Source organism: Thunnus thynnus, chromosome 19 (assembly GCF_963924715.1).
Source record: "Thunnus thynnus chromosome 19, fThuThy2.1, whole genome shotgun sequence".
NCBI lineage: Eukaryota > Metazoa > Chordata > Actinopteri > Scombriformes > Scombridae > Thunnus > Thunnus thynnus.
This window is the reverse complement of record NC_089535.1, coordinates 17,196,270-17,215,208: the sequence shown is the minus strand read 5'-3', so window position 1 is coordinate 17,215,208 and position 18,939 is coordinate 17,196,270. Positions and strand designations below refer to the sequence as shown.

The window sequence follows — 18,939 nt, the reverse complement described above, 5'->3', positions numbered from 1 at the left end:
CAGAGTGTACCGAGCGAGCGGGGTTCCTCCTAGAAGCGAGTAAGCAACGACGTGCGGGATATGCCGTATAATAAACCGAGCGCCTCCTCTCGACTCCACCGTTAAACAAGCCACAACATCACCCTGCGCCTTTGTTGTCACACGCTAGCAAGGCGACTGTTAATCCGTCGAGCTAGCTGACCAAGACAGTTTTATAGGAGGGAAAACATACAAAAAAGGCTTGAAATGATTAGTGTTACGTTTTGACGTGAGCGAATCGTCCCGAAAGTGGGATAAGTTGCAAATTAAGTCGAAGAAGTCAGTCACTATCACAGAGGAAGTTTGACACAACGAAGAGGTAAACTGATGCTATCTAATTAGCTCGTCTGTAACGGACTGTTAACCGTTTAGTGGATAGATTTAACATATTAACTGAACATCTTACTACCTGGATGACTGAGATTAGTTTAACTACACAGTCTAATTGATGCTAAGCAGCTAAACGCTAACAATCAATCATTAGGCAATTGATCAGCCTGTTGTTATCTAAGCTAACATTAGCGATTAGCTAGTCAACGTTACATATACACATACATAGATATTTTTCCGGATTTAGTTCAAAATTGTTACTGGAGAAGCTATGTTACTTATCTAAATTGTAAATGGAAACTAAAGTTAGATTGCTTTACTGTGTTTTTTTATTTCTACTGCAGTTGCCTAGATCAGATCAGAGATGGCTAAATATTTATTACTCTAACATTATGCACATGTAAAGGGTACAAGATAATATATTTTTAAGTTATTTAATATATTTAATATTTAATTCAAAACTGATGCAAGCATTGTCTGCATTTTTATCACCCATGTATGTAACTGGCTTAGTTTCGAGTGCTCCCTCCTTTAGTAAAGCTGTAATGAAATGTTTCAGCAGGGTCTGAGAGCTTGACACCGAATGTGTTTTAACATACAGGAAGTCAAATGGTCGATGGATCTGTTTTTTAATATTTAATTTCATGATTTTCAAGCTGCCTTTTGATTGTCAGCCACAGTGCTCAGAGATCATACACAATTTCCCCCGTAAGACAATGTTTTAACCTTTCGATATCAAATAGCTTTCCTCTCCAAGTTTTTCTTCCATTTCTCCCACCAAATATGTGCATGTACTCTGACATTATTTACTGTAACTGAGTGTGAAGATCATAGGGTTACTGCCACTGAGTTAAAAACAATGTCAATAACTCCAAAATGTGACTGATCTTTGTCTTTCCTTTTGTATGCTTTATTTTCTCCGTCTTTGCCTTGCCTCCCACAGAGGACACATGTCGTCTGCAGCAGAGAGTGTGGAAAATGCCTCCATCATTTCAGAGAGTGCGGCCCATGAGGGAAACCGCTTGTGGATAGGCAACATCGATCCCAAAATCACAGAGTGAGTAAATCCACAGTTGGCTTTAGCTAGGCTCACACGTCCTCCCTACATTTAGAAGTGGTTGAACTCTCTTTATAGAGCTTACTCTTCATTTATATGTCTTCTAGTCAATACTACCCTACTGCTCTTGGCAATCTCTATTATTTAACAAACTTAAAGATCATAACGAGTGTGTGACTGTTAAAACTGTTATGGAATTAAATACAAATCTACATTTCACTAAAAGGGTACAAATCTCCAGACTTAGACATGTGAATCAGCCAGCTGAATGCAGAACAAAGTTAGTATTTGATTTTAGTATCAACAAGTGTTCGATTTTAGGTTGCTGTGAGGCAGTTCACGTTCTGAACCTGAGGCATTGCTTTTTCACTTGCCTGGCTTTGCCTACCCAGAGAGGCAACGCATTGTGTGTGCATATATGATTGATTAACTGTGTGTGTAGTGCGTGTGTGTCGCAGGCTGAGACTGAGCAGACGGGCCTGGGTGTGTGAAAGAGAGGCAGCGAGGCGTGGAGACCTGCTCTGCTAAGGAGCAGCCATCATTCCTCACTCACCTGCCCTGTTTACTCTCTCTGTGTCAACCTGGAGCTGATTGTGTGTGTGTGTTTGTGTATGAGTGTGTAACTACGTTTAAATACACAGTTGATGTTTGGGTGGCAGCTCGTAGGGGTGCAGTGCTTCAACACACTGAGGTGTCTGTGCGCATTATTAGTGCGTTTCACTTTACACAACATCATTATGCAGATGCAAACATCCTTCTGTCGTGTTTGCGTATAGGGATGTGAGTGCAGTTGAGTTTCCAAATGTATGTATGTAGAGCACCCAGTCATACCTACAAAGTGATGGAGAGAAGGTAGTTTTTCGGGGGTAAAGGGGTGTGTTTTTGTGCCTGTGGGGGCTGCTGGAGAATGTATGGGCCGCAGCTCTGGTGGGCGTCTAGACAGGCGTTTCCTTCCCCTTCCGCTGCTCTGCTCTGCTCTACTTCTCCTTAAATAGCTCACTACCTCACAGTATGGAGGGAAAACAAGAGAAATGCCCATGGCCCCCGTTGCTGATTGGGAAGATTAATTAGCTCCTAGGTAGCATATGCAGTACCCCCTCTGTTTGTCCCGGTAAGCCAAGCTCTGTGCATTTGAGGAGGAATACAGACCTGTAATGCAAGATGCTAATTATGAGTACATGAAGCCAAATTATTAAACATCACACACTTTCCAAAATATAAAATGAATAGTGAATATAGCTCTTTTTATAGCTATTTAAAGACATAAAATTGGGCACTACAAGTTGGTATCTGAGTCATAAATCCAGGCTACAGTTTAATTGATGGGTTTTTAGATGTCATTAATTCTTTAAAAGGTATTGTTCCAAGTTTTCAGACATTTGGAAGCTCAAGTAGTTAATTTGAGTAAATAGAAATATTAAATTGCAGTGTTTTATATACTAGCAAAGTTGTAGGGTAATAAAATCATTGTATTTGGCCGGACTGTCTTCATTTCAGAGGCACACAGTTCTGCTCTAGTTGGAGAGGGCGAAGAGTTGGATCCAATAAGATGTAATGAGTTAAGAAAGCTGCACTTGCATTTTGTGTAATGTGTTCTTTCTGTCAAAAAGATTCATTTTGGCCCATGCGTGTAGTTATGATTGATCTTAAGTTTCCTCTCTGGAAGAAGGATAAATGTTTCCTGTAGGGCTTGTGGGTTAAAATGATACTTTCAGAGGAAAAGATCTATTTGGAGCATATGATTTTCTTCTCCCACCTGTGCGTTGCAAACATTTCTCCTTGTCCTTTCTTTGCAGGTAGCAACTCTGTATCATGAGGAAACTGTAAACTTTTTGTTGCTGCCCTTGTAAATGCTCAGTAAAGATAAACATCCCATACGGTTTCCAGTCAGACATTTTTTTTATGCCCTTCCTTGCCCTGCTCACAGCCTTTGCTCAAGACAGACAACAGGTGCAACTGCAGCTTTCACCACATATTCATGTTTCTGTTCTTTTGGCTGCTTAGAGAGTGAATTTCTCATTAGTGGTAATCCATCACCTTCCTCTTCTTTGTTCTCTTTCTTGCCCTTTTGTTACAGTTTAAGTTATATACTTGAAACTTGTCATGATGTTTATTAAGGAACTTAAAACTGCAATCACTCATCTACTAATTTTTACTTTCTACCTTGCCAGTTAAGTCAAAACTTTCTTCCTCATTCTCTCTCAACTTCTTCCCCTCTGACCTGAACTTTTCTGGACCGAACCATTTGTCTTTTCTGTTTCTGGACTCAACTCGCATTCCCCTTGTTCCTTCCTTCCTCTCCTCTGCTTCCTAGCTCTTGTATCTGTCCTACCTGGCTTCTCACCTCCTCTCTTCTTTTGGTTTGTCCTCCTCTTCCTCCACCTTTCACCTTGCCGTCAACATCCCCTCTCTGAACTTTACTCTCCCAGCCTCTCCCTCCCTTTCCTCCCCCCCTCTCTCCTCTTCCTCCGGTGTTTTTTACAGCCCCCAGGAGGAGCGGTCCATTGTGGTTAAGCTCGTTAGCATCCAAAAATGTTCTTAGAGTGTCAGCCATGTAATCTGTCTTACATTTACACATATACTCGAACATACAGCATATATTTATTTGAATATATTTCATTGTTAATCGGTATTATTTAATGCGTTAAATTTTAAAGTAGTCGCGTTTTGCTTTAATGACCTCATTTCCTTATCAGTACTTCACAGGTTCTTATTCTGCACAAAGAACAATTATTTAAGAATTACTGTAATTAAGTATTATTATTATTATGTCACATTCTATCTGTATAGAGGCTTTTCTATTCAAATGAGACCACTACAGGAAGAGCCACCTTCACATGGGAGGCTTGCAGGGTGTTGTCTGGGAAAAGCAGAAACTCTCCTTGGCCTAAAAACCCTCCAGGGAGTCATATAAGGGTGGAAGACATTAGCTCAACCTGGATCGCTAAAACCCACATTTCTCCCTGTATATTCCACAGAGTCCCATTCATGCACGTTTGCACATTATCATACAGTCATCTTTTGTGGTGACACACACACAAACAAACCATCTCAAGATTTAAAAATAACAAGCAACTAAACAATAAGAATAATTATACAAAACGCCTGGGGTCATTCTAAGGCCTGGACAGTCTCACAAAGTAAAGACACTGAAAACACAAGAAGGTGTTTGTGTGTTTTTGGTTTTGTTTAAGTTGCCTCTTTTGGGGTTAATAGGCCTTTTTCACTGAAGACATTTTGACTTGTCACAGTAGAAAAAGCACAGGTTTAAAGGGGACATAACATGCTTGTTGCGGTTCTGTTATTTTTATACTTTTATAATGTCAGATATCTATGTTAAACATGGTCATGCTCCCTGAAAGTCAAAAGTCCAGGCTTCAGCTCGCTCTGAACGTTCCATTTGCAAAATTACCTCTACTCTGTCCTTGCGATGATGCAGATTGTTTGTGCCCACAAACAGCTGCCCGTTCCGTAGTCTTTGTTGCTGAGGTTGTTCCACGACTGTTTGCGTCGTCCACTCACATGTTTTGGATTATTCGGGATCGAACATGTACAGACGTATTTGAGAAGATGACATTTTGAGTAAGGAACGAGAAAAATAAGCGAAATCCTACTACTTGTATTTGTTCACGTAGCCTCTGAAACCACAGGAAGCTGGCTAATCACAACAGAGTAGGTTCACTGGGATGGGGCCTTAAAGAGACAGGAGCAAAAACAGCCTGTTTCAGACAGAGGCTGATCTGAGGAGCTGCATGACGGGCCAGTATAAGATAAATAAGGAGTTTTTTGAACTGTCAGTCATGCAAAGATATTTCAGTGGAGCCCCAGAATATAAACATAAACCTGTAAATGTGCATGATGCGTCCCCTTTAAATAATAAAATGAATTCCAATTTCCAATTTCGCTGCTTCGTTTATGGGGTTCTGGTATTGTGCATGCTGGCTCACTGCTACACTGTCATGGCTTACTAGGACACTTGAACAGAACAGAACCATCATTAAAGGTTTTTTAAAATTGCAAAATATCAAACTTTACAATCAAGATGAAACAAGATCCGTATTAACAACCAGACAATGAACTCAGGACAGATAACACAGAGGCAAAAAATAGACAGAAAAGCAGGTACTGGAATTTTTTTCCAATTTTTACATTTTCATGGACTTCAGTCTTCTATGAAATATGAAAAATTATGAAAGAAAAGAGGGATTGAGAGACATGCACCCTTCCATCTGCAATAACGGATGTTATTTGCCCACAAGATTGTTAATGTCATTAGTAACACCTGTGCTTCTCCTGCTGTGACAAGTCAAAGTGTCTTCTGTGGAAGAGACCTATTACCAGATGCATTGGACAAATTATGTCCATCAGTTATATGAATTAATTCAAGAACATTCATGCACTAATATATACCAATATATACACTAAACTTTGTACTAATTCTGCCAAAAAACAATATGAATCACCAACAACCATGAATTAGCTTTTTTTTTCTCTGGTAATGTATTGTTTTTACCTGTGCATAAAAAGTGATTTTGTCCAACTTTGATTTGTGCTTACAATGAGACGTGTTGTGTAAACTAACATGTTAACTTTATAGGTTTGCAAACAGATACAGTAATAAATGTCTTCATGCACGTTGATGAAGTGGAAAAGTACCCGCTGCTAGTGTTTACTACAGAATTAGATTTTAATTGTGGTGGAAGCTGGTTGCGGATGGTGCTGGGTGCTGACTGCGTGCAGGGGGTATGCATGGGTGTGGGGGGGAAAAAGAAATTATTAAATAATACTGCATATAAGGTGCTCCACTGCAAATATTTTAATTGTCAAGTACTTTGTGACAAATAACTGAATGAATTATGTTGCAATTGTATTGGCATTTTATGTAAAGCACATTGTATTTGAAGAGTCGGGTCTCCGAGACAGACAGACGAACTTGAATGCATCAGTTTTAGACAAATTTCTCTGCGGGGAAAAGCCAACAACCGTTTTTGGTTTTACTGGCAGACTACAAATCAACGTAAAAGATGCATGCAGTCACCTACTGCACCGAAGTGTATCACATCATGCTGTTCACAGACGGGTCTGTTGTCATGTGTTTGTGAGAGAAGTAGAGAGAGAGAGCAGGGTGTGCAGCTCCAAAAATGGAAAATCAATATGTGGCAGGCAATGTTGATGTTGTGGCGTGCCGCTACAAATAAACAAATGTATGGGAAACCCTGTGCTGCTTTGCATGCGATGGAAACATTCAATCAGCACCTGGTTATTTGCAGTAATATTGTACTGAATATAGCATACAGGTGACCCTGAACTCATCACCCAGCCTCTCTTCCAGAAGACACATTTTTCTCATGACTGCTAGCGGTCAGTCACAGGAACACTTATACACAGACTGCATAGCTCTTCAATGACAACATATCTATGTTCATTTGTAGTCCAACAGTCCCAGGCAGCTCTACACAGTCAGTGGATGTTGTTTGTGCAGAGCTGGGTGCTCAGAGGGGATTTGAGGCTTCCTCTGTTTTATTCCCTCATTGTCCTGCTACTGTATCCTCAGCATTGTCTCAATAAAAGATTTACTGTCACAGGCCTGCCACACCAGCTGGCCCGCTGCTAAAAAGGTGTCATGGAGAGAAAGCTGTCATTCTCATTAGCCCCACTTGACAGATTCACAGACTGTAGGGTGGCAAAATACAGTGTGGAGCAGATCTATGTGGCGATTTCACAAGGTTGGCCTCCAGTATGTCATGCATGTTGTTGATGGACATTTAGGATAAGAGTCAAAAGTTTGTCCTCTCTGTTCTTATTTATGGAAATTTTCCATAATAAATACTCATATTAGACACATGTTATTTAACCCTCTCCTATCTTCTGTTGTTGTTTTTTTCTCTTTTCAACACAATTGTGCTCCATGTCACATGATTCCTCTTTTGGCAGGTATCATCTGGTGAAGCTGTTGGAGAAGTTTGGCAATGTGAAACAGTTTGACTTCCTTTTCCATAAGTCTGGGCCTTTGGAGGGACAGCCACGAGGCTACTGCTTTGTCAACTTCAACACCAGAGAGGTACATGCAAGATCAAGTTGACATTTTATATTATTTACATTTGATTTTAATTTACATTATTTTTATTTAGTGCAGCTAATCCTATACATCTATACATGTATTTTGGTAAACTGTCTCAAATTATTAGTGTTTGTCACTAATTATAGTCATTTTAAATGATATACTCACAAACTCACTGCATTAGAATGAGTATAACCTTGACAAGATGATGTCAAGCTGCGTATTTGTGTCTAAGCTCATAAGTACTGTGAGACTTTGTGCACATGTGCAGAGCTTGAAAATATTTGATTTTAGTTTGCTCATTCACTCATGACATGCAGTCAAATATATTTTATCAAAGGAAGTTGCCTTATTGATTTATCCAGAGCTGAGTGTAATAATACTCCCCGCATTCAAAAGTTTTCAACAAGATTTATCATGAGACATCTTCAAGCAGTCAGGACGTGATCATGTGTCTCACTCAAGTGGACCATATTTCTAAAAATAGGACTTAACATCACAGGTTTAGCCGGCAGTATTTGTTCTGGAGTGAGCCAGGGGATTGTGATAAGCATCTAGTTTCACAGCTAGTGTCTATCAGTGGGATATAAAGCCCTCCCAAAAGGATTATGCAGAGGAAGTGTGTGTTTATGTTTCACACTCGCACACACAGATAAAGTACTTCATTAATATAATTTGGCATCAAAGCCACCTACGCATTTGATTAGATAAAACTACTTTTTTATCACACTGCCTCTCAAACACAAGACATACACACACTCATACACACCATAGTTACTGCTGATCTACAGGCAGAGTGGCACATCATCATCTATTACTGTTTCTGCCGTCTCTCTATTGCGAAGACTAATGATTTAATGACCTGCGTGCAATCATCAAGGCTGATTTTTAATCATAATTATAAAACAAATGTTTCTTTTTCTTTATCTTCCTCTTTCTTTGTGTTTGTGTGAATGTCTGCAGGAGGCAGAGAGAGCGATCCAGTGTCTAAATGGGAAGCTCGCCCTGTCCAAGAAGCTGGTTGTGCGCTGGGCACACGCACAGGTAAGGGTAAGTGTCAAACTCGATCGCATTTATACACCACAAAACATCACATCACGTATATTTATGACACTGTGGTTGCAGCTGCAGTTTGTGGTCTCCTTTTTTAAAGGTTTGACAGCTTGGATAAGATGATATCATGGACAAAACATTGTTCGTTCATTCATTCAAACCTTTATTTAAGCCTTGAAAGTCATTGAGGTTTCCCTCGTTTGCAATGATGTCGAGATACAGAGTTGAAAAGAAAATATGCAGAGTTAAATAGATCGATAGAGGACAATTGTCAGTGAAAACATGTAGTTGTGAACAAAAATAAGAGTGAGAAGATAAGACTAATGCCCCGCCACCTTCTGTGTTTGATCTGAGAGTTTGAGTGTGAGTTGTGGTAAAAGATCATACATTTTCACATTTCTACTGCAGTAGTCAGTTTACGGAGAGCAGTGGGATCCCAGCACAACCTATGCCTGTCTCTTAACAATAGACAGCCTACTGGCAAAGGGTGAAGGGATATCCTGTATAGAGACGAATCACGCCCTACGCACACACATACACACAAACACACGGTAGAAGGAGGTCAAGGTCAATGCTGCTGGCTCTAAGACAACACGTTGTAGGATAAATCTGCTCACAGATTCATTGAAATTGAGCTCCAACCACTACTCCAACCAAAAGTAGTAGCATTGGTTATTGATGCTGTTATAAAAATAGAATTTTAGCTCTTTTATGTCCTGAAAATAAATACCAGTATGTGTAATGTGCTTTCTTGTATCACAGAATAACAGCTAATTAGAAGTTTTTATATTATATGTATTTATCTTCAGGTTCAGGTTTCAAATAGTCCTGAAAGGCAGCCCGGGAGAAAGTGTTTCCCTGTGTGCTTGCCTGTATGTGTCTAGCTGCTGCTGTGTGCAAAAGAGAATGAGTGACTGACAGGTCAGCCATCTGTCATAACCTAATTAAAGCAAGTTTTTTTTTGGTTTTTATTTGGTTTGGTTTATATTTCAGTAGGATTTTGGCAGGTTAGGGTTTAAAAGTCACTGTTATATGCCAAGTTTGACCATGATTTCCAAGTCTGTGTGAGACACTTAGTACTGGGTATTACCTATAATACTCCACAGACAAGAGCAAACTGGTCAATAGAGAATGCTGTCAACCTGGTTTTCAAAGTTGTTATAGGATGCCTGAATAGTCCTGGTTCCTGTGTTTTAATCCTTTGTGCTGGATTAAGCTTTCTAAAACTTTTCCTGGCCAAACTGCTCTGGCTTTGGACAACAGGCTCCCCTGGCAGATAGAGGACATGATCATGTGACCCTTCAGACTGAATTGCTATAAGCGAAGGTGCACCATCGGGATTCTTTCTCTTCTTCCTGCTCTATCTATTGTGATTATGATCTATTCAATCAGAATTATCCTCACATTGTCCGTCACAGTCTGTGATCGTGCTTCTTCGAAATGTAAAATCCTGTGTAGTGACACATCATTAAACCAGCTCATAATCCATGCCTCCTGCACATGCTTGCAATCTGTGTGCATTTCCTTACCAATTGTTTGATCCTCAATGGATTCCACGGGTTATGTTTGTTTTATTAGACACTGAGATCATACTGTAGTGTGTGTGCTCAGGCCTGATACTCACTGTCAGGAATAATGGCAGGAGATCTATCTGTAAACCCAATATGTTCACCAGTTTTTACAATTTTCACAAGTTACAGAAGTAAGAATTTCCCACCACTCACAATAGGGTCACTTCAGGCCCAGTTGATATTTTTTTAAGTGAGCATGTCTTCACTAACTCAGGCCCAGAACATGCTGGGATAAGTGAGTCAGAAACAGTCGGTGTGTCTGAGTGACTGTCAAATTTCCAGGCTTACATCTTGACTTTATTACATAGTTTTGAAATAGAGGAAATCATGCTGATAAACATGTTTTGAAGCGTTTGGCTCGAGCCTTTCTGAAATCTATGTTTTCAACTTCTAAAAGATGGTGGCCTAATTTACTGTGTAATACACAGTTTTGCCAATATGTTAATGTTACATTATTTGTATGTGAATACCTCTATCATAAATACTTGAAACCTTCCTCTGACTCTATTCATAATTTAGTCCTAATTCTCCAAACTTTAATAGTTTAACTTTTCATGAACTTTCATGAATGTCTAACAGTGAGCCTGTTAGAGTCGGGTCTCAGTCCCAATCTGTTTGGCTCCACAGCTAACACTGGTAACTCTTCTGTCGGACTTGGACCAGACAGACGTTTTCAACATCCCTGTGATAATTACTTATAGATGAGGTTTGCAATCAAACAATCTGGTGCATGTCCCGGGAACCTCACTACTGTTAATGTTCATCCTCAAAATCACCCGAAGCCAGCTCTTTGTGCTCTTTCCGCTCTAAAGTCGACTACTTCTCAGTCTTCCTCACTCGTCACTTCAGATGCTAATTTAAATGGTTTAAATGATCTGCAGGTTTTTAAGACTAGAAGTGGTTTTGGTTGAATCTAAATATATTTAGGTTATTAAGTCTTAACAAATATGATCACTTAAGTATCTGAAACTTATCTGGATGTTATGATTTTAACAGATACTTGGCTGAAAAAAAGAGACTGATAATCAAACAGTTTCTTTTAGTGTTTTTTGGTTTTTTTTGTCAGAGCAGATAGAGCTGGTAAAGGAGGTGGTGTGGTAATATATGCAAAATCATCTCTCTCTGCACTTGAGCTGAATTCAGTCTCAATTCCTAAATATTATGAATTTATTTATTTGAAAATTGATCTGGGGGATAATAATCCAGTAAAAGTAATTGGTGTCTACAGACCTCCTTCTACCCCTTCAGAAGCCCTAGAAAAATTGGGTGAATTCATTATTACAATCTCAAAGCTATTTTGTCTTGCAAAAATACTTGAATCACTTGTCAATCCACACATTCCATACTAACTCCATTTCAGTTTGGGTTCAGGCTTAGGCATAGCACTATTTCTGCTACTTCTTTAGTCATTAAGAATATAAACACAAAAAAACCACTGTGCTGCCCTTTTTTTGATTTAACAAAAACATTTAACATGGTTGACCACTCTCTGTTTTTTCTATGACTTTCTTCTTTGGGTTTTGACAGTGTTAGCTGCCTGGTTTCAGAATGATCTTTCTGATAGATCGCAGTGTGTGATAGGTGTGTGATCTCTTTTCTCCCCATTACAAAAGGAGTTCCCCAAGGCTCTGTCCCCGGACCAGTCTCCATTCACTATTTATATAAACAATATTACCTCTTCACTGTACAATTGTAACTCATCCCATCTATACACAGATGACACAGTCCTTTATTCTTGTGCAGATTCTATTCATGCTGCCACTCGAAATCTACAGCTATCATTTATTCAAAAAAACACCTTCATAATTTGAAACCGGTCCTAAACTGTGCAAAAACAAAACAGATGTTTTCGAATGCAAGAAATATTGACAATTGTAGTTTTCAACAAGCCCTGCTTTCTTGGTATGTTGGTCACCGTTGTACCCGCTCACAGACATGACTCACCCTGCAGGTGCCAAAAATTCATAGAGAGTTAGGAAAGTCTGCTCTCTGTTACTGTGCAAATACTTACAATATACATCAAAAAAACCTCACGTTGATCTCATTAATACTGTTGAGTCAATTCCGAGGTTTAATTGCTAATTTTATTGATTGTAATGGTCATTGCTTTTAATTTTTCTTATTCTTATTGTTTTATTTATTTATTTTCCTACACTTTTACTTTTTAGCGTTGTTAGTTTTTACCTTGTTTGTAATCGATGTAGCCATGTATTCTTTTATTGCGCTGATTTTAGTTGTGTCTGCATTCATTGTTTGTTTGAACCTCGGCACCATTGGAAATAATGGTTCTCCCTCAATGCATTTTCCAAGGTTTAAATAAATAAAATGATGATGATGATGATGATGATAAGCTTTCCAGTCACATGCCTTTAGGAATAGGTGGAAGGGAAGGGTCCTGGCTGCTGGAATACTCATTGTTTTAGACCTATTCTTGGCTATACATGTTATTTATTTCTTTGGACAGTACGTGATATGGATTGTGTGCATTCATGTAACTTGATTCGGTGCCAGTTCCACCAACTTAGAGATTATCAGATCATTTCTAAATGTCTTATTCCTACAAGTGGCTGCTGTGGCACCGAGCACTGGGGTTTATCATATACCCGTCATGTGACTGTTGTCTCGTTTTTGTCTTCTTTTTTTTTTTTTTCTCCACAGGTTTCAAGAATTCTGTGTTGGCTGGTGGAGATGTTTGGAAGGTGGTTTTTGAAAGGAATGAGTGCAGATGTTGGCTGTTGCTCCTCAGCTGCTCCCACTCGATCCTCCCTCATCCCTGAGGGTGTGATTACAAGCTGGACACACAGACCCTGTTCACACCTGGCATTGAATGCGTCTCCACATGAGTCTCCAGTGACCACTTGTGACTGGATCTCACTTCCTGTTCTATATTCAAATAAATATATACATAATTTCCGTTCGCAAAGACCAAATGCGTTGCTGTTTTTAAGTGGCGGTAGGCAGCAATGCACTTCCTGTGCCTAATCTACTGGAAATTAAAAGAAGTTTGGAAACATTGGCGTGCGGGCAAAATCAAAACTCTTCGGCCCAAATGGAAATCAGACAGCGTGTTTCGAGTGTACTCCATCCACGAAAATCCATTTTGACTGTTGTTGTGGCTTCTTCATGTTGTTTCGTGCTTTAATATGATCCTGTTGGCGCGCAAATGAGTACGTACTTTTGTTACACAGAGGACGTCAGTTGAGTAGCGGCACAGGACACATTTGCGTACACACTTCTAAAAGAATATGGCCATATGCGGCCCAGACCACCTCCGATTGTGGTCTGAGTGATCAGATCTCAATATGTCCTCAATGCATCTTATGTGTGTTCACACCTGTACTCAGAGCTGTCCACTTGTGATCGGATCACCCAAGAGGCATTTTAATCCCAGGTGTGAACAGGGCCACAGTCCTGCTTGGTTAATGTCTCTTTGACCAGACACAAACAAAATCAATTCTACTGTTATATAAAGTTGATCTTCATGGGAGGAAGCTGGAGCTGGCTCTCCAGAGAAGTATTTATCAGGAGGTCTGATAGGTTTCTAGAACCCTGGCTGATATGATTCCTTCTTCTTCTCTTTCTCTGCTTGTTGTCCTGGTCAAACTTAGCACTAAAATGTGTCTTAAATGAAACTGTTTGCACTCAAAATGCACTGAGAATGCATCACAGCGCTTTCATACAAGCTCTAGAAAAACACAAGTGGTGCACATGTTTTTTTGTGTGTTCAGCAGGAAAGCAAATTCCAATCTTATTGGTCATTAGACACATTTTAGAGCTGTGCTCTATATTCACTTTATAATCTCCATTGTAGTTAGATACAATGTCTGAACAGGACAGTCTTCTATCTTTAGTTTATTGCACTGACTGTCTGCTTCTGTATTCTGTGACTATCCGCATGTTTCCTTGTACAAGGGTCTTTTCTTGCTTCTACCTGTTATTTTACCCCTTTGTTTGTCTCTCTTCATCCATCTGTCCATCCATGTTTCCATCACTGTTTGTGTGGGTCACTTTTTTTTTTTTTTTTTGGCCATCGGTATTGTCTACAGAGGTTTGAAGGTTTCCGTAACGACAAGACGATGCCTCCGAGCCTGGAACCATCATGCAGCGGTGCAACAGAGGATGGACCCGTCACATCCAACCACCTCAGGTTGGTACCACACACACACACTTAGATGTTTTCATCTATTTTCAGTATGTATGAGTATGTCCACATTATGATGGCTAAATCAGATACTTCTGTCTACACAGCTGCTGGTTTTCACAACTAAAAACTAAGCCTCTTGAAAACAGTCTCCATAGTGGCAGTGGATAAATCTGAAAATGACAGCTTCCCAGTTTAGTGTGCGAGGAAAACAGTTTTCAAACAAACAATAATGTAAACCTCCTCTGACTTTATCTGTAAAGTGAAGAAAGAAACTTTTTGCCTCTAACCTGACCTGCTATCAATCATTTTTGAATGTCAATATAGCTGATCACACAGCACAGGAGTAGTAAACGTGTCTATATGCTTCAACCAAAGTGCTTGTTGGCTGGTAACAAAGTACAAGAGCATCTGAAACCTCTTCCTCTCACACCTTTCCAACGTTTGAAATGCGGGAGCTGCGTCCTACAATTTCTGTAACTTTCTGAAACCGACAATCCGTCAATCACTCTCACTTCATGCAGCGATTGGCCAGGAGTGTGGGGGTGAGAAAGCAAACAGTTATTTTTGTCACTACATCATAAATGCCTTTGAGGTAAGATTGTCCAAAAACGTGTGCCGTCATACCCGTTTGAACAGTAGGTGACGGCTACGGTGTGCACTTTTACTGATTGCCGACTGAAAGAGGAAGAAGATATTTAGAGATTTTTACTTTTGTTTTGGTGTCGGTGCGGATAGAGATCTTTAAGAACTCACCTGAAAGCGCTGGCACGGATGCTCGTCGTTTTCACACAAAAACAGCGTTTTCGGATTTAGCCGGCTTAGTGTGGACGTAGTCTCAGTGGGGTTTTTTTTTTTCCCAAGTGTTACCTTCACACATTGGATTCAAACATGGTCCTGAAATTATTTTTAGAGAGCTTGTTGCTTTCATCACAGTTCAAGTTCATCTGAGTACAACTGGGCTAACACATCGCTTTAAAAAAATTGGTGGAAATGTTCAAGTCCTGTCAAAGCAAATTCTAAAATATTCCTTTATTGCGGCTGCAACCTACATACACACTCACACTGTAAGTACACCAGTCAAGTGGAGCACTGTTAAGTCAGTAAAAGGCCTGTAACGCTCAGTGTGAACTCTTACCGAGACAATCCTGAGTGTAGCGAGCTATCACAGGGTTCTTCTCAGGAAAGCCTGCACACTTCGATCCTAGTGTAAACTTCAAATCACTCTGTCTACACAGCACAAGAGAGGAAATATAAACACTTGCCCCCCCCTTCTCCTTTTCCACGATGCCCCTCAAGACATTCTCTCTCTCCTGCTCTTCAGATACTTATTTTGTCTCACAGCTTTCTTGCTTTCACTTGCTCCTTCAACGTTCATTTCACCATTTAAATACTAGTTTTCTTCCATTTTCCATGCAGCACAGCTGGTAATCTCTCGCCGTCTGTCCCTTCTGTGTTTTGTCCCTCCGCCAGCGTCAAATCTGTCCATCCCCTCACTCACTCAGTTCATCTCTCACCCTCAGTACCAGCACTGGTATCCCCCCCCCCCACCCCGCCCCCCTAACATCTCCTCTTTCTCCTCTCCCCCTCACCTTCTAGTACGAGTGCTAAGATCCGCGCCATTGAGGCCAAGCTCCAGATGATGGAGGAGAATCCAGATGATGACTACTCAGGCCCGTCGGCCTACGTTTACAACAAACCGCCAGAGAGGAAACGCTGGGAGCCCTACTCTAAATCACACCACAATAATCAGAGCAGGCCCTTCCGCAAGTTTAGGAGATGACCCATCCTCCCACTCATTCTGGAGATCCCCCTCTCTACCACACCTCAGCCCCCACCTTCACACAAACAGATTTTACACTAGAAACTATACAGACTATACACATCCTATCTGGGAATAAAAGATGTGGAAGTTGTTCACAATACTTTGAAAACCGCGCTAACAACACTGGGACTCTTTGGGGGAGTAATCTCAGCAATCATGGACAAGTACCTTAAATGGTTTTAGTTATTTTGGTTTTACAGTATCATTTTTGTCCCCCCCATACCTGACTGCCGTGCAGGTTGGAAGCCTTGTCGGTCTGCTTTCTCACTTTTGCAGAGATTTAACGCAGGTAAACCTTCCAGCTACGGGTCACATGACGCACAGTTGCGAGGAAAGAGAAATGTTATTTTTAAGGAGTCTAAATGCTGATTCTCTTATTGTTTTTTTTGATGTGTGTTTGTACTTTCAGATCATATTATTTAAAGTTTTTTTTGTTTTTTGTTTTTTTTCCTCCAAAGGGCCTTTCTTTTTATTCAAGACTAAAGTGAAGAGGAAGAAATACACAGATTTGTACCATGTCTTAATTAACGAAGTTCAAATCATAAGCCACAAGCCACTCAGTGACACTTACTGTATAAAGGCAGTATTAGTGTGTGAGTTAATTCTTACCTTTTTTTTCATCCAGTTTTATATACGACTGCAATCAAACTCTCTTTACTGATTTTTTTTTTTTTTTTTTGCGGTGTGAGGATTTTTGGTATTTCCACCACCGCAGTCTTTCTGTGTTAATTATTTTTCAATTAAAGGTAATTAAATATCACATCTGAAATGTGTTATTTTATGCCTTTTTTTTTTCTTTCTTTTTTTAGATTCTCTATTTTGTTTTGAAAGCACAGGATTCAGTTTTATGAGTTGAGATTATTAGCAACAGTTAAATACTCTCAGTCCACACACACTCCTACTGATATACTGGTGTGGTTTTATAAGAAATTGGTAAACCAGCTGCATCTCATTTATGGGAGATGGTTGTTTAGACTGAATACCACTCACTAAAGGCAGACTAGTATTATCCATTATGCGTTAAAGAAATGTATGCAGTCCTGAACAGCTTTTTTTTTTTTTTTTTTTTTTTTTAAATTTTTAAATTTTTTTGAGATTACCACCTGGCAAACTGTTTGTGTTACATTTTCTGTATGAATCTGATAATCCTGGTTATCAAAGCATCCAGTTATGTTTTCTGGCCCAGTTTTTTTTTTTTTTTTTTTTTTTCCACACAAAGTGGAGGCTGAATATTTTCCAAATTTTTGTGCAGTCTACCAAAAGTTGCTGTAAATAAATATTTTGTATATGGGCTCAATGTGAATACAGTCTATTTTAAAAGTTAAAAGTTTAATGTTATTGATTTCTATGTGATGTTATAATGGAGCAGAAGACTTTTGATGTGATCTGAGTTGTGTTTTCCTGCAGGTGTGACATGCAGCGTGGAAAAAAAACAAACAAACAAACAAAAAAAAAAACATTTTCCAAGGCAAAAAGACAAAATACAGTGTGTTGGCTATTTTGTTTGCATGAGGAATGAATTTTGCCAGCCAAAGGTCATTTACTGGACTAATGATTGTGAGAGTTTACCGAGCAGATTTAGCTCCAGTATGAGGCGAGATAACATTGCAGCAGGGATGGAAATTGGTGAACTTAATTGTACAAGACGAGAGAGAGAGAGAGAGAGAGAGAGAGAGAGAGAGCATAATTTCGTGCGCACAGAAGAACCAAATCCTACCTCTTGCCATCACAAAGCCCTTTATTAATTTCTTTGTTGTTGTAAAAAAAAATTGCTCCAGATTGCATATTTCTGATGACCATTCAGCAGATTATCTGGATGATTTATGTTCATTGTGTGTATTTATCTGTTTTAAAATAAAAAGGCTTACTCGGAAAAAAAAAAATCTCTTAAATTGATGAAATATTTTACATTAATTTCTCCTCTGGAATTATAAATCTGTTTTTATATTTGATTAAGTCTTGTTTATTTTTAATGAGGTCATTTTTGAGCTATAGGTTTACAGATAATTGTAATAACCTAATGATTGACACATCGATCTAAACCGGTGTGTGGGCTCACACATATCCTGCAATTATCAGGCTTCCCTTTCCTTAAAAGCTCCTGTGTGTGTTTTTCTGAGCATTTTGTTTCATCTTCACCAGCTCTGCGTCAATAAAAAAATAGCTGCTTCTTTTTTTTCATAATCTTTTTTTTATTTGGTAGGTTTAAATAAAAGACTGGATTAAAATAAAACCCCTTTTTTAAGAAACAATAACAAAAAACTAAATCGTAAAGACTATATGTGGTTATTTGTGTTTTTTGCCAGATATACTACTATCAAACATACATTCATTGCGCGTTTAACCTTAATTTTACATAAAATGCTTAATTTAAATATTTTGAATAATTATAATGAGGAAACAAATCTTTTTAAAATAAAAACAAGGCCTTAAATTTGGATCATTGGCTTAAAAATGCGTCATACGTGGAAGCATAAAAATGTTATATGAGAATTTAAATTTCAGTATATTATATATTGCATTATGCACACATAATACGGGTTTCAATGCAATCCCATTGGAATCTTCATACATACATTGTGTTTATTCTACATTTTGAAGTTATTTCTTATGTTTTACGCAGATACTGGTGAGCAGGTATAATCCAACTCTATGTATAGAGACGCCGTTTATAAAAAGATCTACTCACAGTATATGCCTGTACAGTCAGCTCCAGTTGTATATTTCTAGTAGCAAATAAACGGCAATTATATAAATAACTATAATTTACATTTGGGTGTTTTTTTCTCTCTCTCTCTCTCTCTCTGGCAGCAGCTATAAATGCCTGAGATATCAAACATATACCACCAGAGTTTGAGTAAGTTACTGTCATAACTGTTTCAA

The 18,939-nt window shown here is 39.1% G+C and overlaps 1 protein-coding gene across 4 annotated transcripts; it reads left to right on the top strand.

Annotated features, from left to right (window-relative positions):
* Window positions 1-85: 85 nt before the first annotated feature.
* rbm18 (RNA binding motif protein 18) lies at window positions 86-17,493 on the top strand. 4 transcript variants are annotated; one of them, XM_067573707.1, is made up of 6 exons: window positions 106-337; window positions 1,292-1,405; window positions 7,340-7,466; window positions 8,430-8,516; window positions 14,137-14,237; window positions 15,831-17,493. In XM_067573707.1, exons 2-6 carry the CDS (start codon window positions 1,299-1,301, stop codon window positions 16,012-16,014), a joined length of 606 nt encoding a protein of 201 aa, XP_067429808.1. In that variant the 5' UTR covers window positions 106-337; window positions 1,292-1,298; the 3' UTR covers window positions 16,015-17,493. The 4 variants fall into 4 exon arrangements, with proteins under 4 accessions (XP_067429807.1, XP_067429806.1, XP_067429808.1 ...); XM_067573708.1 differs by having other exon boundaries at window positions 110-337; window positions 8,430-8,510; XM_067573706.1 differs by lacking the exons at window positions 14,137-14,237; window positions 15,831-17,493 and adding an exon at window positions 12,749-14,123 and having other exon boundaries at window positions 86-337; window positions 8,430-8,510.
* The last annotated feature ends 1,446 nt before the right edge of the window (window positions 17,494-18,939 follow it).

Excerpts from the sequence above, each read along its gene's own strand:
- rbm18 (XM_067573705.1), top strand. The coding sequence starts at position 1,299 with ATGTCGTCTGCAGCAGAGAGTGTGGAAAATGCCTCCATCATTTCAGAG. Across the intron at positions 1,406-7,339 it reads ATCGATCCCAAAATCACAGA|GTATCATCTGGTGAAGCTGT; the intron begins GTGAGTAAATCC and ends CTCTTTTGGCAG. Across the intron at positions 8,517-12,748 it reads GGGCACACGCACAGGTAAGG|GTTTCAAGAATTCTGTGTTG; the intron begins GTAAGTGTCAAA and ends TTTTCTCCACAG.